The following is a 22,726-nucleotide window of genomic DNA, read 5'->3' on the forward strand; positions in this document are numbered from 1 at the left end:
TGACTATTAAATGCTCTGTCTTTGCAGTAACACACACACACAAGCACTACTTAGGAAATGGTATGTTTGATTTAAAGATGTTTCCATGAAGAATTAAATCTGTTTATAATATCACAGAAAACACTAATCATCATACTGTAAAATAGTACCAGAAAGAAAAACTAAACATAAACACAGTATTTCTTTAAGTCGTTAACAGTCAATATATAACTGGGATATTGTAGGCTTTATTGCATCAATAAAATAATAATGATCCAAGGTCTCAGAAGGATGTCCCAAAGCATAATAATCTAGGAATGTGTGACTGCAAAACTTCACAGCATATTGGCAGGGTTGCCCAACCTAGAGTTAGGAGAAGAATTACTATTAACTTGTGATCAAATCTTTTTAATGCACTTAATTTATCAAATCTTCTTAATCTATTATATGGTAAATTATTTTAATGATACAATAGTACAGCTTATTAATAAATTACCTTGAATGCATTTGGAACCTGAAGCTTTGGAGATGGAATCCCAAGGGCATAGTCAATTAAAACCATGGACATAATAGTGAGAAAGACAGCGAAGTCACTGACTATAGATCGCACCTAGAATTATTGAGCAAAATGTCATTCATGTGGGATTTGAAAAAGCAAATAAAAGAGCTGCTACTTAATTCCTTTTGTGGCTTAAGACAGTGAGTGGCTCTCAACCATTCCAGATTACTCTTCTGCTTTCAGGGATCTGATTTCTATTGCATTCCCCAAGCTTCACCTCACTTACATACCACTTGCTTATAAAATCAGACATAAAAGTACAGAAGTGTCATAATGGAGTCTTACTGAATAATTGCTTACTTCCTCATTTTTATCAGATAATTATCAAATGTATCAATTGGAATATAAGTATTGTACTTTCATGTCAGTGTAGCGTATATAGAGCAGTATAATTAAGTCATTGCATGAAATTTTAGTTTGCATTGATTTTGCTAGTGTTTTTTCTGTAGCCGATTACAAAACAAGACAAATATCTAGATGAACTGATACATCCCTTGGAAGACCTCTGTAAAACCCCAGGGGTACATGAACCCCTGGTTGAGAATGACTGGCTTAAAGGACCACAGTCCTTACAGGAGAAATTGTGCTCATTCCGGTTTCACAACAAGGAGAAAAGTCACTGACAGTCCCTGACAGTCCAGACTGACCCTCACTGACAGTCCCTGAGTATGCATGGAGACCTATGCTGCTGCTGGAGTTGGGGACAGTAATAGTCCCATCCTTTCTCCTCACCTCCCAGAGAAGCTGCTTTAAAGAGGAGAACACACTGCACTCTTGCAAGGAGTGTTGCAGCAGGTAACCAGAGCCCCGCACAGATACAACACTTGTATCTATCCACATCCATATCTGCATTTGCAAACATTATCTGTGGCTATGTGTGGTTATAAAGTGGAGAGCCACAAATCTGCAATGTTCTAGATACAAAATTTGTATCTGCACCCATATCCACAAAAATGAGCAGTGGATATAAAGTGGATATCTGCCGATCTGCAGGCTTCCAGTGATAACTAGCTTTGGCACAGGGTGGGAATTATATAAGAACATAAACAAGATTGCAGAAGGACACACCCCGCTGGCAAATAGAGCACTATGCTAAAGGAAGAATAATATGCAGTGGGAATAGCACCGTTTTTAGAACATTAAGGTTTTTTTTGTATTGTTCTTTTTCTGAAGTGAGATGAGTTTTGAACCTTTAGGACCAATCATACAGCGGCACTCTTGAATGTTAAAGGCTGATTTATACTGTTTTTGTTTATTGGATTTTGCTAGGAAGTACCTTCTGTCTTAAACATCAAGATGGAAATAGAGCAAAAACAACAAATAAGTAAACAAGTTATCTACAAAATCACAGCATTTCACCAGCAAAGGCTTATAGAAAACAGCAAGAAACTGTTTGCGCAAGAATGAAGATTTACACTTCCACGAGATGTACATAGAACACGGTCTGTTGAAAAGGTATATTCCAGGTACCTTTGTTGGAAAATATCGACTAGTCTTGAACTGCTTCAATGTGGATGATAGGGTTACTGTAGAGAAGAACAGGATAACTGACCAGAAGAGAACATCTGGAACATAAGGGCCATGATGTCCACAGGCACGTCCAACATACTCCCCATGAAATGTCCTACATTCCTAACAGGAAAACAAAGTAGGATTATTATGAAAAATGCCATTGTATATGCATATATTCATATATATTTTCATGTAATTAGTTATTCCCATAAATACATGACAGAGTAGCTCATATATATCGCCAGTAATACATGCATTTTAAAGCACTCAGACTTCTTTAATTTAAAACCCAAAATCTTTATAACTGGATTGTATGGGCCAAAATGTACTTTTCAGCTGAAATGCAATGAAGAAAAATGGAAAATTAGAAAAATGAGAATTGTTCATCTCAGAGTAAAGACTATCTGATATACTCAGACATCTTTCCATAGAGCAGCAAACAAACTTAGCAATGATATATCAATTTTTCCTAGAGATAATTAAGGATATAAACATAATGTTATATCAATTAAGGATGGGCAACTTGGTCTGCATAAATAAATCTTCATCCATGCTTTGAAACAAGTCAGTATATGACTTTAAACATATTGCTGTTATTTTTTAATGTTAATTTTTGCATGATTGCTGAGAAAGTAGATAAAATATTATGATAAAGGCTGCTCTTGTTGTATTTCCAAGTGTTAGCTCTTCATTGCATTGTGAGATAATATGTCGGTCTGAATAGCTTTTCTTCAAATTACAGAGTTAAGACAAACACAGGTATTTACCAGAAGGGGGCAGCACACTCTACAGACTTTACTTTTGGAAAAGCTGAGATTGTTTCTAAAAGACAGCTGATAAAACTCAGAAAATACACCAAACAAAACATTAATATATATTTCAGGTAACAGCTTTTTAAAAAATAGCCTACAGCTCCATTGCAACATAATCTCAGGTGCGAACCTTACATTTCCGACACCCCTCCAGTAGAAATCTACACAAACGATTGAAGAACAGCCATAAAGACAGATGTGTTCAGCTTCCTAAACAAGGTGCTCAGAAATGTGTAAGGCCTATGACAATGTAAACAATAGAGCATGGAATTCTACAGTTCACTAAATAAAGGAAAATAAAAAGCAGAGCCACCAGAACTGATGGATCCACTCTCCAAAACCCTTCCTCTGGCAGAACATTTATTAGAGTCATGGAAAGCTCAGGTGCTCTACATTTTGTTATTCTTTTTTGATCTGCTTGATTTAGGTCAGAAAAACTCCTCCTGGAGTAGACCAGGCTCTGCCTCATCTCCTATGGGCTGGACACCACAGACAGAAAGAGAAGTGAGACTATAACAGCTATCAGGTACCTGTTCCTTCCCTTTAAGCTCTGCCAGAGCAGAGGTTTTTCATCAGCTACACTGAGGCACTGACTTATCAGATACATATTGCGGTACCACGGCTGGACAATTTATGCCAAGCTTTGGTTCTGAAGATTGATTGGCATGAAATACACCCTATTCAGGGATAAGGGAGTCATAAGGAGGGAGGAGAGAACTTATTCTTCTTGGCCTCTGGGGATAGAACAAGAGGCAATGGGCTTAAACTGCAGCAAGGGAGGTTTAGGTTGGACATTAGGAAAAAGTTCTTAACTGTCAGGGCAGTCAAACAGTGGAATAAATTGCCAAGGGAGGTTGTGGAATCTCCATTGCTGGAGATATTAAAGAACAGGTTAGATAGATGTCTATGAGGGATGGTTTAGATCAGGCGTGTCCAACCTGCGGCCCTGGACAGCTAGTAATGCAGCCCCACAAGATCATAAACTTTTAACATTATTATGTGATTTATATACATTAACTATATTATATATTTTATATGCAGCCCAAGACAATTCCTCTTCACTCAATGCGGCCCAGGCAAGCCAGAAGGTTGGACACCCATGGTTTAGATAGTACTTGGTCCTGCCATTGGGGCAGGGGGCTGGACTCGATGGCCTCTCGAGGTCCCTTCCAGTCCTAGTGTTCTATGATTTTAAGAGTGAGACAAGGTGTGCAAAACATATATTTCAGTACAATAATACATCTGGAACAAACAGTAGGTATTAAAAATCAGAACACGTAAGCTGTGTCTACACGTGCACAAAAAATCGAAATAAGTGGCCCTCTTTCGAAAGAGCAGGAGGAGTGTCAACATGTGTACGCTCGTCTTTCAAAAGAAAATCGAAAGAACGGGGCGCAGACTTTGAAATCTGAACCCCGATCCCATATCAGGAAGGTCGCTCCCTTTCGAAATACTAAATCGAAAGAGTACACATGTAGACACTCCACAGTCCGCTTTTTTGAAATATGGGTCTGCCATGGTGCCGGTCAGCTGGAGCACGGGGCCGCTCCAGGCAGCAGCAGCAGGGGTCCCTGCGTTCGGCTGCCTTAAAGCTGCATGCACACGAGAAACCCATGGCAGGAAGCTGACAGTGGTAGGAGCAGCCTCTGCACGTGCTCCAGCCGCACACTCCAGTGCCGCAGCATGGCCAGCAGCCAGCCCCCCAGAGAGCCCCACAGGGCCCCCTCCGAACCCCCGCAGGGCTCCGAGGGAGAGAAAAAAAAGGGCTCCCTCCTGGAAGGAGTGGGAGCTGCGGGACCTCCTCGGCCTCTGGAAGGATGAGGAGGTCCTGCACCAGATGGGGCTGAAACAGCGCAATGCTGCAGCCTTCGCCCACCTGGTGCAGGGCCTCCAGACCTGGAGCCAAGCGAAGTGTACTGTGGAGCAGGTATGCTCCAAGGTCAAGGAGCTGCGGCAGGGCTATGCCCGGGCCAGGGACGAGGCCGGCTGCTCTGGGGCAGCTCCAGCAACATGCCTCTACTACTGGGAGCTCTGGGGCATCCTGGGGCCCCAGCAGAGCTCCCCACCCCCAGGATTCCTGGACACATGTGGTGAGGAGCTGCATCCGGAAAAGGAGCAGCAGCCCAGACCGGGGACTCAGGAGGGCGAGGGGACAACCGAATAGTCGAGCAAGGAGGGAGACCTCACCATTGTCATCCCCTCTTGCTCCTCCAGCCAGGCGATCGGGAGCCGGACATCCCCAGACATCACCGAGGGACCCTCTGGTACATACAGGGAGGGGCGCACACCTGCTCCACAGGGTGGGTGCGACACAACGGTTAGTTGCCTGCACACAGGCCACCTCCCACATGGGATGCAGCACCCCGCGGTGGCGCATCAGCAATGCCCAGCACCCGCCCTCAGTGGACAGCACTGCAAGACGCACAGGGGTGGCAGCTGGTCAGTGCCAGACAGCACCTGGGGCCTGTACACCGCAGGCCGGGAAGGGCCACCTGCATGAGACACCCCTGGATGCACCCCCAGGCTGGGAGGCCCAGCCCGTGCGGGGTGGGTCAGCATCCCTTGGGGGGTCAGTGTCCTTTGGGGGGGTGGGGGCCCCACAGGGTGGACGCAGGTGGGTGGGCCACAGCCTGGTCCCCTCCGTCCAGGGCACGTTACCGACATGCTGTCCTCCTCTCCACACAGCCGCACCATCCGTGGGCCGGGAGAACTCTGTGCCATCCCTTATCCCTGAGAGCCCCCCCCCGCCCCCCCCGCAGCCCTCGGAGGTGACCGGACACCACCCCAGGCAGCGCACCATCAGGGCTGTGGCCAGAGGACCTCCTGCCAGGCCGAGGAGGATGAACAGCACCTAAGGCTCACCCAGGCCAACACAGAGTGGAGGAGGGCAGCCTGGGAGAGGCTACTGACCACCTTGGAAGACATTGGCAACACCCTCTGGGACCATATGGCCACCGTTGCCCGCCTCCTGGCCCCCCCCCCCCGAAGCTTCCCCCACTGAGCCTGCCCCCATTGAGCCTGCCCCGCCCCCGCCTCCATTGAGCCCGCACCCTCTGCCCCCACCAGACCCACTCGCCGGCAATATCTGCTGGTGCTACCCACACCCTCTCCTTCCCACCAGGGACCCCGCACCTAGGGAAGCAGGGGCTCCAGGGGCCGATGGGGCTCGCGGCCCACCACCACCTGCCCCAGAAAGGGTGCCTCACCCCCCCCTCCAAGTTAGGTTTCCACCCCCTGTACATAGTTAACAACAAAAATAGTATAGATAAAAGTTTCTTTTATTGTTCATCACTCTGTGCTGTGCTCCTCAGGGGGATGGTGGGTGGTGGATGTGCAGATGTGGTGCTGGTGGGGGTGGCGGGATGGTGGGTGGCAGATATGCGTGGGATGTGGGTGTGCATGCGGGTCAGAGGTGGCCATCCACAAAGGCCTGCCTGATGGCCTCCCGGATGCGTTGGCCGTGCCGGTGGGCCTGGTGGATGGGGGCAGTGCCCAGCTACTCATACCCAGCACCAACCAGAGGGCCCCACCCAGGGACACAGGCATCTCCCTTTCCCTCCACAACATTGTGGAGAATGTAACAGGCACCCACCACCTGGGGCACGTTGAGGACCCCGACCTCCAGCTGTGTGTGGACGCACCTCCACCGCCCCTTTAGGCGCCCAAGTCTCGCTCCACGACATTGCGGGTGTGGTTGAGGTGCTGATTGAACGCCTCCCAGGTGGGGTTGAGGTGTCCAGTGTATGGCCTCATGAGCCACGGCTGCAGGGGGTATGCCACATCTGCCACCATGCAGAGCAGCATGGTGATGTCCTCCAGCACCAGGATCTCCCGCTGGGGGACGAAGGTGCCGGCCGCCATGTGCCAGCAGAGGCCAGAGTTCCGGAAGACCTGGGCATCGTGGGTGCGGCCGGCCCAGCTCACATAGATGTTGGTGAACTGGCCCCTTGCGTCCACCAGGGCCTGGAGCACCACCGAATGGTAGCCCTTCCTGTTCACGTACTGGCTGGCGTTGCGTGGCAGGGCGCGGATGCGGATGTGCGTGCCATCCGAAGCACCGATGCAGTTCCGGAAGCCCAGGTCCTGGAAGCCAGCAATGGTGTTGTCCAGATCTCCCAGGCAGACGACCCTATGGAGCAGCATCACATTGATGGCTCTGATGACCTGCAGGAGGGGTAGGGGAACACGTGCTCTAGTGTGGGTGTGGTGGCCATCTCCCTCTGCCTCGGGCCCATCCAGCCCCTGACACGTCCAGCCCCTTGCCTCCCACTCATCCAGCCCCTGCCCCATATGGCCCCTTGCAGTGGAGGGTTCCCCTTGCCCCAGCCCACCCCCCCACCCAGCCCCACGTTAGCTCCACAAGTACAGCCCTGACAGTGGCCTTGCCCACCCCAAACTGCTGTCCCATGGAGCAATAGGAGTCCAGGGTGGCCAGCTTCCAGATGGCGATCGCGACCCGTTTCTCCAGGGTGAGGGCTGGCCACACGCAGGTGTCCTGGTGCCAGCGTGCAGGGGCGAGCCAGTGGGAGATCTCCTTGAAGGTCTGCCTTGACATGTGGAAGTTCCACAGCCACCTTTCCTCACCCCACTCCCCTGGCACCATGCGCTCCCACCAGTCGCTGCTGCTGGGGTAGGTCCAGAGGCGTTGGGGCATGCGAGGGGGTGCCCGGTGGTGCCCCAGGTAGGGGAGGCCCACGGCCCCAGGGGGACCACCCAGTCACCCGATGAGATCGGGTACAGCTGTGGCAATGGTGCACAGCATTGCCAGCAGGGCGTCCATAATGAGGGCATCCTCCTGCGACCACACCAAAAGAATGTAGGATATCACTGGCATATGCGGGCACAAGGGAGAGGTTGCAAATCACATCAAGACATTTCAAACAATGAATAAATACATAAATGTCAGAAAATCAGAATATGTATTTGACATGCTCCCAATTGAAAGGTGAAACTGAGTTATACAATCCTGAGTCTTTCATTGTGTGCAGTTTTTTCAGGGCTTTAATGTAACAAATGAAGAATTAGCAGGGCTTTTTTTATGCCAGTATGTGCCGGTACTCTGTACCAGCACCTCAGCAGCCCCAGCCCTGCCGGGGCCAGGAACCCAGGAGCCACACAGGCAGCGCCAGCCCTGGAGATCTAGCTGGGGCCAAGGGAATTCTGGCAGCCCCCGGGGCTGGGAGCCAACTGGCAGCTCCAGCCCCAGGGACCCAGCCGGAGGGCAGGGATCCCCGGCAGCCCCACATTGGAGAGCCACCTGGGCTGTGGAGCCCTGCCAGCAGCCCGGGGGCAGGAGGAGGGAAGTGGTGGGGAGGGGACTGGTAGCCAGCTGAGAATTAGATTCTCTTTCTTTTCGGGAAAAAAAAAAAAGCCCTGAGAATTAGTAGCAATTACAATTAGTAACACTGGGACAGCAGACACCTTCCCTTTGCTGAAACCCTTAGAATGTTTGCTCTAGAATACTGGGATCCCTTAGAACAGTGATTCTTATCATTTGCCACACTGTGACCTCATAGTACAGCACAAAAAAGTTTCAGGGACAACCCATACATACATTCCCCCTAACCCATAAAGAAGAAGGTGGTTATGACCCTCTTTAGACCTTTGTGTCACTCCTTTTGATTCAGGGCCAGTTCACAGGTTGAAAATCCATGCTGAAAAAAAGACTACAGTATCAGCTGAATTAACATTTATAGACGTTAGTTGACTAAACCAAGGCAAATGTAAGTTTTCCTTTTTGAAAGGTTTTTCCATGCCTAATTATCCAAAAAATTCATGAAGATAAAAGACTACAGTTAGCATCTATGACAACGACCCTGGCTTAATGAAGAAATAAAACAAGGCTGTCTTGTGAGTCTCATGAGCCTATACCAGCTTTTTCTCCTTCTAGACCACATTATCATTGGCTTTGTAATGAAATAACTATTTTAAAAGAAGAAAATATTGGAAGAGGAGGAAAGAGCCTATGTTCAAACACGCCATTTACAATCAAGGTTCAAAAGCAGCTGAGGGCTAGAAAAACTAAAAAGTGTAAGGTTCCCTGGCTCCAAGCCTACCCAGAAAACTATATATGTCAGAAACAACAAGAAGTCCTGTAACACCTTAAACACTAACAATTTTATTTATTAGGTAAGGAGCTTTCCTGAGTAAAATTTACTTCAGATGCTACAGAACTGCCCTTTTCCCCCTTTTCTTTCTTTCAGACTAACCCATCAGAGTTCAGGAACAAATATTCTGGGAGTAAATCAAATTGTTCCTAGTATAATACATTTTGTGCAAGAGCTGTAGAATGCTGGCTAGATTACTTTTATGTCAAGGAAACAGTACAGTACATAGCTAACATTAAAGGAATAGCTAAAATAGACCTTTAGCAACTAATTGGGTTGTTCACCAACCTTCTCTTTCCCCACATCAATAAAGCCTGAACAGCTAAAGTAGTATTTGGGGCAAAACAGGAGCTTATTTTATATTTGTATTTTTATTAGAAAAGGCAGCTTTGGTTTTGCCATCTGGTAGAATTTAGGTCACATCCATTGTTGTCATTTGATGTGTTTAGACTAATCTCAAACATACTTCTCTGTTAGTATGTCAACACATTTGCACAGCGGTACACAATGATGCACTTTCTTGTTTCAATATATACTAATAAAGATTATATAATAGTCTCGTAAAAAGTTTCTAAAAGCATTGACGATACAACACCTATTTTAACCTTTGTTCAGCAAAGTCCTTTGTGTGCCATACTTAAACAATATAATCACAGCTGGAGTAGTGTAATTTATTAATATAACTACAGCAGAAAAGATAACATTCAGGTTAATGGATTTATCGGGGTTCAGTATTTCACTTACTGACACTGTTAGGTTTCTCCAAGGTATGTCCGATGCAGAGATATTGTGGTCATTCCAGTATTGCAAGGTCTTATTGCTAGGATTATCTGGCTCCACACAACTACATCTGAAAACATAAAGAAGTATTTTTTGTATTTACTTACAAAATCAAAATTCTTCATTAGTATATTAAAATTGTGCTCTACTTTTCAATATGATTTTAGTTCAGTTTAATTCAGTTAATTCTTGTTATGGAACTGAATACAGATTGATAGTTATCAGTACTGCAGGGGCATATTACATAGTGAAGTACATGTGCATATATAGTACATAACAATATGGCAACACATATAGCTGATTGTACACAAAAACAGAATTTTCTTCTTATTCTGTTGAGCTACTTCAGATTTCCTTAAGAGCACTGACTTGGTATTGAGTATGTGCCAGTGCCATTAATCCCAAATATTTGAAGTTTCCTGCACCAGGATAACCAGTGTTCCGTCTGAGTTTTTCCAACCATGGGCAGAATAAATTTGGTTATGTGCACAACTAGTAGAAACACATACACAGGCTTGTGGGCACTCAACTACTCAGTTGGACAGCACTTGAACATCTCTCGGGTGGCCACCCAAGCACTCAGCTTATAGGGAACACTGGAGATGGGCTATTATCCATGGCATTGGACTCTAGAGTCATGCATGCTTCACACTAACTGTGCTGAATTTGCTCGCTCTCTTTTTTTATAATGTCTCTACATGTATGTCCTGCCAAAGGCCCCCTCCTCCCCCAGGACAAATGGAACTGTTCTGCAGCATCCCTGGAACATGTCGCACTGCATCTGCCATTTCCCCCCACCTCCACAGCTGCTCTTGAAGCTTCATTTTCATTTTAAACTTTGCATTCGAACATAGGAAATGTGGCAAAGGCAGAGTGGGAGGACAATGCTCCAAACAGGCAATTTAAAATAAAAAATAAGTATCTGAAGCAGCTGTGGGAGGTTTGCTCCTCGTCAGAGTCTGAGAGAGTATGCACTGTACTTTGCAGATTCTGAACGAGGAAAAAAACACCATCTTGCAACTTTCTCCTATCCAGCATGCATAAAACCAACTGTACAAAGCTAGAAATGACAGCTGCAAAAATGCTATGCCCCAACAACTGTGGCCTGGCAGGTTAAACATAGGGTAGGAGTCAGTAGATCTATATTCAAATCCTGACTCCACCAGCAAACCACAATGTGCATTTAAAGAAATCACTAACCTTTCCTGTGTCCATTGCTTTATTCATAAAACAGGGATAAGAATTCTTACCCAGTTTTATAAAGTACTTTCTGTTCTGCAGATGAAAACTGCAGCTTCGTATACATCAAAACACAAAGTAGTACTATTAAATTTCCACTGAAGTACTATGTGACCCCACACCCACACTAAATGTATAGAGATTTCTTTTTATTTTTCTATTTTTTGTAGCTCTCCTTGGTGCTACTTTAAATGAAATTATATGATTAAAAATGAAACAAACACTGAAAAAATAACCCATGAACAAGGAATATAAAATAAAGCAACAGCATACAAAGGGACTTAGAAATGGATGCCCTGATCCAAAGTCACTTGAATTTTTCAACAAGCTTCAACAAGTTTTGGATTGCACCCCGAGGGCAGTGAATGTGTTCAAAACATAGATCAAAATATTATAGAATGAAATACAGAACATGTACATTAATCCTGAATCAAAGGAGCAATATAAAGCTGATGCATGACAATGTATCACCTATATTATTGCAATGAAACACATGGCATTTGTGTAACAATGTACAAATGGCAATTTCCAGTTGCTGTTATTGCCTGTGAACAAAGTGGGTCAGAAGTACCTTGCTCCCTGTGGTCCAGTGCTGATCACAGCCTGGCCAGACAGTGAGCTACACTGGCTTTTTGATTACAGTAGTTAGGATAATATGGGGTGCCACTTTCTCAGTAGAAGAGAAGACTGTGCAGGTCATCAATACTACACTGTATATCTGAATGAGTTATAAATTATAGTTAATAGTTAGATACACTATGTAAAAAGTTTCTAGCTCCTTACAATCAAAAGTGTGATAACTAGTGAGAGGATTGAATACATACTCCAAGTAGACTTTGAGACTTTCATAATCCTGAAAACAAAAACTCTGACAAACAATGAAAATTCTGAATGTACTTTTGTGGTTGGGTCAGTCACATTCTATAACGCTATATAAACAGATCCCTTCCCACCAGGGCTTTCAATTAATCCTTCTGAAGGGTATGTGCAGCTCTAGTCTAATACTTATTGAATTTCATAGGCACGTCAGTGGTAGACTATTTATCTGCAGGATTAGCACAGAACACACAGACAAATCTTGAGCACGCACCATTAAAGTCAAAGTAAGATTTAATAATAACAGAGAGATAGCCGTGCTAGTCTATATACTATCAAAACAAAAAAGCAGTCCAGTAGCACTTTAAAGACTAGCAATAAATTATTTTGTTAGTCTTTAAAGTGCTACTGGACTGCTGTTTGTTTTTTTTTTTTTGTAAGATTTAAGTGGAAGAAGAATTAGATCCTTGGTGAGTGGGATCAAACACAGAATTAAAGCCAAAGTAGATGTTTCACTCTGTTAAAGACATTGGTTTGTTGTGACTACCACCGCACTAGTGCTGCAGCTACAGGAGATACAGTAATTATAGCTTAAGGGAATGCCTCAGAAAATTCTGGCTCGATATTGAAGTGGCCCTAGGCGGTAAAAAATGAGATTTTCACTGTGCCTCTTCCAGTAATCTTACAACTCTGAGGAAAACATACCATCTTTAGAGCTAAGCAACCAATAGATGGATGTGTGCAGTGGCAAAGGACAGCCTTTTCCAAACTATTCTTCAGCAGGAATTTATTAGTCCAATGTATTAGTCAACAGGAATAGTGTGTTCAGAGAAATTTTACTGATAGTGTGAGGCTTTATATTTTAAAACCTTAAATTAACTAGTTAAAGGGGAATACAGCAGCAGGGGCGTGAAATGGAAGTCCCTTTCATTACTGCTTTTTCCTGTAGTACTGAAGTAAAATACATTGCAATGTGTCCCTGCTGCAGGACCACCAATGAGGGAGGAAAGGGCAAAGGGGCGATTCCCCGGGGCCCGGCATTTCAAAGCAGCCCAGAGCTCTGGCTGCTGCTACTTTAGCAGTGGCAGCATCCAGTGGTCCGGGACCCTTTGAAGTGCCAACAGCACTGCTCTGCCTCTGCCTCTCCATAGGGCATGTTGTGGAGCCGGGCCCCATTCCCACATTGCCTTGGGACCTGCCATGGCTGTGAGCCCCACTGGCTTGCCATCATACTCAGAATATCCTCAGAATATTATCTGTGGTGTGATGCAATGCTGCACACAAAGCTGGATTAAGCAATAACTCACCGGCACTACTGCAGGTTCAGCAATTCCTCGTAGAATGCTATAAAGAGAAAGGTGTATGCTTGGCAACTATTTAGCACCTAAGACACATGTGACTCACTGAAGAGTTCAGGCTTTGTTCAAATCAAACAGTCACATGCTGTGGACAACTCTACAAAACATATTTTTAAATTGAACACTCCAGATGATAAACAGGATTCTTTATTGTTCTTTGTGGGAAGAGTAATAAGCCAGCAACTCAGCAGTCATCTTCCTTTTGCTAATAGATATCTAACGGTTTGCTAGAAAGAAACGGCAATTTTCACAGACAAAAGTCCAAAATCGAAGACTTGCCAGTGTTAATGGTAGTGGACCATTAGGTGGCTACAATAAGATGGTGAGAGTATAGCACCTGTGCAGGCAGATCCTATCTTATGACAAAATGCTGCCTTTTGCATCTTGGGTCTTTTGGTCAATGCTTTTACCTACTTGGAATTTGTTGTCATGTTTCTCTTTTATTTGACAAACTTTAGGCATTAATTAACTCAGCCATCTTGTCTCACGGCTACACCTATACTACATATAGGAGGAAAGATAAATATACTGAGTGAACATGAAGTAAGCCAGAAAAACAGAAATGCTACAAATATAAAACAAAATTCTTCATTTTATTACCATTTCATATATTTCATAAAGATAACCCTTTGTTAACTGAGATTCTTGCTTTTCCAGACTGCAGTTCATGTACAGTCAGCAGCTACATGGTGTGCAACCCTGGCCGATAAAGGGTTAATGTTCAGGAAAGGAGATCTACTACGTGGGAGGCATTTTTCGCTCTGAGACTGCATTTGAAAGCTTTCACAAATAAATGGTTTTGAGATGTGAGTTCAACCCCCTCCTGAGATGAATAACTTCTGTCTATAAGAACAGATTTGTTCCAACAGGAGTTTAGAGTCCCACGTGTTCTCTATGGAGGACGTTCATTGCCACTTTCATTCTGATTGTGAAAAACATTCTGCATCTCTGGCTTAAGAGAAAAATCAACATACATAACACAACTAGATAAGGTCTTTGTAATCCTCAACCTGTGTGGTTTGGCCAGCAGGACACCTGGCAACTGGGTGTCTGAAGGGTAAGAGTTGGCCACGGAGGAGCCTCTCTAGGGTTTCCAAAGTAGGGGAGGGGAATAGTGAGGACAGTGTCAGTAACTGGAAAGTGAGAAGGGCATGCAAAGGAGAAACAGCAGCAGCCGCGACTGGGAGTAAGGAGTCAATAGCATTTAGGAGATTAGTTGGAGGGTAGCTAGGATAGAGGTCTGGCTGATGGTATGCATAGGTGCAGGGAAAATGGAACCAACAGTTGTGTTGAAGCTGAAGGAGCTAGATGGCAAGGTTAGTGTAATTTGGGAAGAAAAGGGAAAGCGCTGAAGGACTTGGCAATTAAGAAGGGTTCAGTCACTCTACAGAAGGAAGAGTTAGCATGAACATTAAAATTTAAAATTTTAAAAAATTAATTATATATTTCAAACTCAGTTTTACATCTGTAGGTGCTAAAGACATACTCTGTAAAAAGAAATTTTGTTCTGACGTAGATGCCCTGAAGTTCTACTGACTCCTAAAGCCACAGGACTTTGCAAAATAAAAATGAGGAGAATTTGCCTAGAAGTAAACTGTCTCTTTAATTTACACACAGTGAAACATCTAAAGCTGGCATGCATGCAGCACTGTGTGTGCAAAACTAGTCTTTATGATACATTGCACAGGCACTGATTTCTATACTCCTCATAAAACATGCCAGATTGACATGAACTTGGCTCCTTAAGTAAATCACAGAGTGGGATTTTCTTCTCCTAATTCTTAAGTACATGTCAATACCAAGACAGATTGTAATATGCATACTACTATGCCAAGAAATCACTTTGAAATTATTCAACGTAATCTGTTAATAATTGAGTAACTTCTGGTGAAGAATTATTTGCTGAAGAAACAACATGAAGTCATCGTTTTGAAAAAAGTAACAACCCAATAAAGACAGACAACATGTTGAAGGCAGCAGTTTTCAAACTCTGGGTCAGGACCCCAAAGTGAGTTCCAATCCCATTTCAATGGGGTTACTGGGGCTGGCTTAGATGTGCTGGGGCCCAGGGCTGAAGTCCAAGCCCCACCACCCAGGACCAAAGCCAAAGCCTGAGGGCTTCAGCCCTGGATGACACAGCTCAGGTTACAGGTTTCCAGCTTGGGCGTAAAGCTTTTGGGCTGAAGCTTTATCCTCTTCCGTCTACCCCCATACACACACCCGGTGGAGCACAGTGGAGCTCAAGCCTTGACTCTGGCTCCTTTGCCAGGGTGATGGGGGTCAGGAAGGCTCAGGCTTCACCTTACTGCCCTTAGGGTTGTGTAGTAATTTTTGTTGTCATAAGAGGGTCACAGAGCAATGAAATTGGGGAACCCCTGCTCTAAGTTTATGCTGACAAATCACAATAGCCTGAGCTCTGAGACAGGTTTAGGCCCTCTTTCCACCCATACACAAATCAGGCTGACTTATGTCAGGAACCCCACCACACTATGGCCCACAGATACTGCTGGGAGGTGGGCAACAGCCTGAGTCCTGCTGTAATGTGTGTCAAAGCCTGGGCTTTTTGCAGTGCAAATGCAACTCAAATCCAGATCACCAGCCTTGGGTCTGAAGAATCTGCCAATGCTATCCTCTGCTTCTCTGCCTCTACATCCCGTAGCCTCCTATTCACTTCCCATGAAAGAGACACAACCTCATGGTTTGCACACAGCTGCTCAGCATTTAACCCTTCATTCCCATGCTCATCTGGAAAGAATCGACCTTCACACATTCGGCCACCACTAACATATCCTGTAACAAGCCAGCTGCTGCTAGCTGTCCAGAGGAGTCTGGTTAACCTTGGACAGGAGATGAGCAAGACATTCACCTTTAGCACAGTTTTGTCTACAAAGCTATAGCTGAGCGCCTGTCCACACTGGGGATTGACCAGACATCAGAACAATACACAGAGCAGATGGACCGTCTGAAGACAGACTACCATCAAGTCAAGGCTTCTAACAGCACCTTTGGGAATTCTCTTTTACTGAGCATGAACAAGGGAAAGACCAATACAATGAGGATCAACCAGTCCAACATCACCACCATCACATTGGGTGGGAGATGACCTGGAAGATGTGGAGCAGTTCACTTACATGGGGAGTATTATGGGCATAGATGGAGGAAGAGAGAAGGATATCAATACCAGGACAGGGAAAGCAACAGCTGCACACAAGACTCTCCACCCCATATGGAATTCACAAATAATATCTGTGAAGATGAAACTGTGGATCTTCAACACAAATGTGAAGAGTGTACTCTTGTATGGATGCGAGACCTGGTGTACTAAAACGTCTTCAAACCACATGCTACAGATATTCATAAACAGATGCCTGAGGTACATCCTTCACATCCAATGGCAGGACTTCATCACAAATGAGGAGCTTTGGAACAGAGCAGGACAAGAACCAATTGACATTGAAATCAAGAGAAGGAAGTGGGGATGGCTAGGCCACACTCTAAGAAAACCAACATCCAGCATAGCCGGTCAACCTCTCACATGGAACCCCCAGGGAAAATGCAAAATAGGAAGATCTTGGACAATATGGAGAATTTCTACCGAGACTGAAGGACAACAACTGGGGTACTCCTGGAGCCAGCTAGAAGTTTTGTCCCAAGACAGAGTGAAGTGTAGGAGACTTGTAAATTACCTATGCTCCATGCAGAGTACAAGGGTTAAGTAGTAGTAGTAGTAGTTTATGAGCAATTTGACTGGAAACTATAGGGAGCATTGACCCCACAGTGTTGCATCACAACCTACTGAGCAGTGTTGGCACCCTTGTAACTCCCCAGCCACTAGCACCACTGGAGTCATGAAGCAATTTTTGTTGGCAGAAGGGAGTCACAGTGAAATGAAGTTTGAGAACTCCTGGTCTAGACCACTCATAAGTTCCTTTACTTTTCCTCCACTGGAAAATAATCAAGAAAACACAGAAATCATTTGCCACGATATGGGATGCCTTTCAGTGCTGCTCCAAAGCATGCTTGACATGGCTGGTATTGTTGTGTGAATAAAATAAAGCCCACTAATAAAAAAGTATCATCTTTTTGGCCTTTACGTAAAGCAGCATCTTTGACTGAGGCACTGGGAGCCTTTAGAAGCAGTTCCACCTACTGCAGGCAAGGAGAAAGTCCAAGATGAGCTGAAGGCAAGGGATTCTACTAGATAAAACAAATTGGCAGTGTCCCAGAAGGACCAAATGGAGTATCATAAGTCTACAGATGCAAGATGGGTGGGAAAAAAGACAGCAGGCACAGTGCAAGACGGCGGCAGTGGACAGACTGTAGGTTCAGGGAGGAATCCAGAGCACATCAGAAAGACTTGTTTGAGCAATTACTTTGTACTCATGGCTACCAGACTGCAGGCTCCACTACCACCATCCCCTCCTGCACACCTTGAGGCCCCCCCCCACCCCCGCCATTGTATCCTGCAGGCTAAGCAATCTTTGGACAATTCAAGGACTGGCCAAACCACGTCACAGGCAATGAAACAACAGCTCCCAGAACAGGTAAATGTACCCTTTGCATTCATCCACTTCAGTCCAGGTGCATCCTGCACCTGCAAAAGGCACTGGAAAGGAGAAAAGAAGGACAGGCAACACTCTGGAATAGCTGAACATGTAATTTGAGAACATGACCTTTTGCTATTTTGGCACTGAGTTTGTTTACCGTGGTGTAAATTTTAATTGTGGCTACTCTGTTCTGACAATAGCACATTTTATGTATGTAATGGTAAAAGTAGCACTAACTTCAATAAATGTCACCACATGCCCAATCACAGTAAATTTTCATAATAAAAATTTACAGTAAGTGTCATCACAGTAATCCACAAACGGAGAGTTGAAGCACACGGCTGCTGCTGAAAAAATGTATAACACTTTTCCATACGTTTTATGAAAGTGTTTCCAAAATTCATAATACAGAATCCCAACACACTTAAAACATCTACTCACGCCTACAGGCAACCTCAAATTCCATTTCATTCCCTTTCATACATGACACCAAGCCAACCCATTATGTGGGTGCACACATTGCACCATGAATCCAGCACTAGTCAGGACTTGTACACGGTCTGGATGTGAGTGCCTGTTCAGATCCAGTGGTGCCCTGAGTCCACTCCTGGCATAGAGATCCCCACTTGTTTTTTTGCAGATACTGAACCACACACAGCAGAACACAATAATACAGACAGGGGAATCTGAATGATTGTGAAGACAATGCCAATGGGATTGCAAATGTACATTCCCCCACTATCTTACAGCTACTGACTGTGTAGCTGAACCTTCTCTGCCAGGTCATCTGAAACCAAGTACAATTTCATAAGCCACAGCAAGGAGGTGTAATCAGGATACTCTAGAATAATCATGAGAACATTTATAACAATATCCCAGCTTTTCCACAAAGGTAAACTCCCATTCTCTGGAACCTCCTACCATTATGTATTCCATGTTAGTATCCATGCATCTGCCCTCGTGGTTGACCAAGCCCTGCAGCATAATGGATAAACCCTTAGTGGTCCAGAGAGTTATGCATAAATTAATTTCATATACAGCTCCAGTGCAGTTTGGGAAAGGCAGTCTCTCAAGGTCAGCAATTATTTGAGTAATATTTGGCATACCCACCACCTTTGGGTACATCACCATCCGGAGAGCCTCACAACCTTTGCCACAATACCCCAGTTGATTTGCCAGGTCCAAGCTACTAAACCACAGATCTGCAACAGTGCGGGGTAGTCACCTTCCAAATGCCTACACTGACCCAATTCAGGACCTGGACCCTCATGTAGTGGTTGTGGCATTGGAGGGCTGGGGCAAGCTGATCACAAATGTCCAAGAATGTTTGCTTCTTCATGCAAAACTTCTGGGCACAATAGTCAACTGAGGTCCACCTGATGAAGTGATTCCACCAACCAGTGCTTGTAACCCTACTCAGGAAGTGATGGACTACAAAGGAAGAGGCTGCAGCTAAGACAACAGGCACGGGAAGCACCAGGCTGGACTGCAGCTAGCATAGCATTAATTGCTTCTGACAGGTACCTTCATCAGGTCAAAGACTGCCACCAAAACATACACCAGCATCTCACAGATGATCCAGCTGCTTCCCAAAATAAGTGTGACAGCATGAGGTAGCAAAGCTCTTCCACTGCACTGGAATCCTCATTGATGGTTCTGGCTGCTGGGAGTATTCAGCCTAAAATGCCTTTGTTGGATGTACCAGTGAGCCGTAACCAGACATATCCAGTCATCTCACTGGGACGGGCAGACAAGTTTCCTGACAACCCACTGTGAATGAAACCATAAAGCAACTTGACTAATGAGAGCATTAGGAGCCCTGGAATGTGATGGTATAAACCCAGTAAAGCTGAAATAGTGACCCAGGTCTGTGTGGTGTGATGTGGATACACCAGGATGGTTGTGAGACCTGATTTCTAAAGCAGTATTGGCATTCAAGCACAGGCTTGGAGACATCAAGGCTTCAAGTGCAGATCACACAGACCCAGGCTTACTGCGCTGTGCAGATGTAGTTTAAGGTCCCAAGAACCCAGAAATACCAACCAAACAAGTGATTTTAGTCCCATATTTGAAGAACAGCCTTTTAAGATACTTAAGAATGCTGGATCACTGTTTTTAAAGCAGTACTCTTTTCACCTAAGATGCCTATTTTGTTCTGCTCTCCAGCTTCTGTAAGTTAAAAATTCTCATACAGTTGGGGGAGAGGCAGGCACTAAATTTTTTAACAAAGAAACCTAACTTGACATTCAGTCTCCACATTAAAAACCTTGTTTTCCTGTATACTGGAGCTCCAGAGAGGAGTCACTAGTAGAAACATTAGATACGTCGAGGAGAATAGGAGAAAGAAGCAGGAAGAGGAGTAGGGAGAAATGAGAAGGGGTTGCCATGCCAACTTACAAACACCAAGGACAATCAAATATGAAAAGGTCAGAGTAATAAGAAACAGGCCAAAAAGTGTGGGCAAAGCACATAAACAGATTACATGTTTATGTGACCTACAGAGTTGCCATTTTAATTTCTTCAAGGCAACGCTCCTGAAAAAAAAATATTCACACTATAGTACAGTAGCATACTGAAGAGTATTTTAAAGCTGGAATTTACATTTGTGAACTGTTGTGACTGTTAATATGTTTCAATATTTTTGAATGCCTGATACGACACCTGCATTAAATATGTTGTAATATAAAGCCCCCATCCTGTCTCCATTGAAGTCCATGGAATGGCCATGAGTGCACTGATTCACCCGCATGTAATATCACTGCAGGATCAGTACCAAAATCCAAACATGATTAAGATAAATTACAATAGTAAACAAAGGAATGGAGTGGGAAACAGGACAAAAGGTCCATTAATTAGATCAGATGGTTATTCAGTAAAAAGATGGTTCAGTTCCCTGAAACTCCTGACTTTTGTTAAATTTTAATTCACTTCTTGAAGGTAAATTGGCAGAAGTGAAGTTTTAGGAACTATAGTAGATTGACTTACTATATAGGTACATTCAGATACTTGTGTCTACTTATTAGAAACTGATTAGTTTAATTATCCCTATTACTGTATTCTGCAGTTTATTGCAGGAGAGGCTGGTGGTGACCCCTATTTTTCAGTGGCCTAACACTTCGCATTAAAACGTATATCGACAAAGTTTCCTTTGAGATTCTGCCACATCTACATTGTTTGCAGTGGAACTTTGATACTTGGAATCAGTTCTGGCTACAGAAATGCATTTTTGTTGTCCTGGGAAATTCCATACAAATTTAAGTGTTAAAAAATCATAATTTCCTTTCTCTCATTTGTTTGCCTTAGAAAATTTCTGTCAGCTTTCCAGAAATCAATGACTATTGTGAAGCAAACTTGATGCTACCATCTAAGAAACAGCAACAGAAACACAAACACACAGTACACTAGAAACACCGGGAAGACCTGAAGCAATTGTGAGAGGGAGGGAAAGAGAGACAACAGCTAAGCCAAGCTCCCCAGCTAAAACCAGAAGCTTCCAGATTCAGCACATGGCCACAGTGCCCACCCTTCTTTAAAGCCAGAAGGGGATATCACGATAATATAGTTTGACCTCCTGCATGTTGCAGGGCCCAGAACCTCATGTACCCACTCCTATAATAGACCCATAATCTCTGGCTGAGTTACTGAAGTCATTAAAACATGATTTAAAGGCTTCAAATTACAGAGACTCTACCCTTTACACAAATGTAAACTGGCATGCAAACCATGTCCCCTGAAGCAGAAGGCAGCAAAATGCCCTTCCTCTCCCCGGCGAGTAAAAACAGACATGGAAAAACAGGGCCTCTGCTAGTGTGATCCCACAGAAAATTTGTTCCCGACCCCACATAGGGTGATCAGTTGGACCCTGAGAGGGATGGTATGCTGAAACTGCCTAAAAGCAAGACCCAACAACCAGACACCTGCGAAAAAAATTCTCTGTAGTACCTCGGAGCCTTCCCCTTCTAGCGTTGCATCACCAGCCTTTGGGAACATTCCTACTAGCAGTTGCCAGTGTAGGCAGTTTCAACATATCATCCCTCCATAACTTTTCAAACTCTGTCTTGAAGCCAGCTAGGGTTTTTGGCTCCCATTACTCTCTTTGGAAGGCTGCTCTAGAACGTTTCCACCCCCAGAAGCAGGAAATTCTGGAAATTTAACAGTAACACTTGAATTTTCCAGCATAACTTTGCAGATTCAACTAGAGTCTTTACTGGCACTGGTGGTATAGTTTCCAACTTAGGAAGATACGCCTGTACTGGCAATGATGGAGCTAGCATGCTAAAAACAGCAGTGTACCTGCATACATGCCTGGGTGAGTCAGCTGCCCTGAATATCTACCTAGGGTTTCAGACAGGATTGCACTTGGGAAAGCTAACTCATCCCACTGCCCATGCTGTTGAAGCTACACTGATGTTTTAGTGAGGTAGGTCAATCAGAGTTAGCATGGGAATATACAATTAAGTTGCAAATTATACTTGCAGCTGCAGCACTGACATGCCCTACCTCAGGGGTTGCAACCTGTGGCTCTGGAGCCACATGTGACTCTTTAAGATCTTCTTTAAGTCTCTCAACACTGTAATTGCAATGTAAAAATAAATCCTGCTGACCATTTTCAATAAATTGTGAACATCTAAAAGCCCAACAATGAACAATGAACAACTCACATCTAAATAACAAATGACATGTGACCTTCAGATGCTGGATAATTCCCCCTTTAATATGTGCAGTGCATTGTGGGATAGGATACTGTATCTGTATTTTGACCGTGTTGCTAATAAAGTCTAGAATTTGAAAAGGAAAAGGAAGCTTGTGGCATCCCTGCTCTGAAGGGCAACACACATTTCAAGAAAGAAAACTGAAATTAAACATGAAGTAAAATAGGCATAATTAAAGTAGTTTCAGGAGTAAAAGTCAGCGAGATAGTGGTACAAGCATAAAGTGCGAGGAAATAGAATATGTAAAAAGTTTGTGAACATCCAGCAGTAAACACGTATCACACTACAAATCATTGTTTTTAAAA

At 44.4% G+C, this 22,726-nt stretch overlaps 1 protein-coding gene across 2 annotated transcripts in view; it reads right to left on the reverse strand.

The window, feature by feature from the left end:
- Window positions 1-22,726, reverse strand: part of SLC4A10 (solute carrier family 4 member 10) — a 199,365-nt gene that overhangs the window by 18,623 nt on the left and 158,016 nt on the right. For both annotated transcript variants that reach the window (XM_075001902.1, XM_075001901.1), the window contains exons 15-17: window positions 9,714-9,819; window positions 2,009-2,170; window positions 476-589 (exon numbers count right to left, since the gene is read on the reverse strand). In XM_075001902.1, coding sequence (XP_074858003.1) covers window positions 476-589; window positions 2,009-2,170; window positions 9,714-9,819 — 382 coding nt within the window. The remainder of the gene's footprint in view (window positions 1-475; window positions 590-2,008; window positions 2,171-9,713; window positions 9,820-22,726) is intronic.

Source organism: Carettochelys insculpta, chromosome 8 (assembly GCF_033958435.1).
Source record: "Carettochelys insculpta isolate YL-2023 chromosome 8, ASM3395843v1, whole genome shotgun sequence".
Classification (NCBI taxonomy): Eukaryota; Metazoa; Chordata; order Testudines; family Carettochelyidae; genus Carettochelys; species Carettochelys insculpta.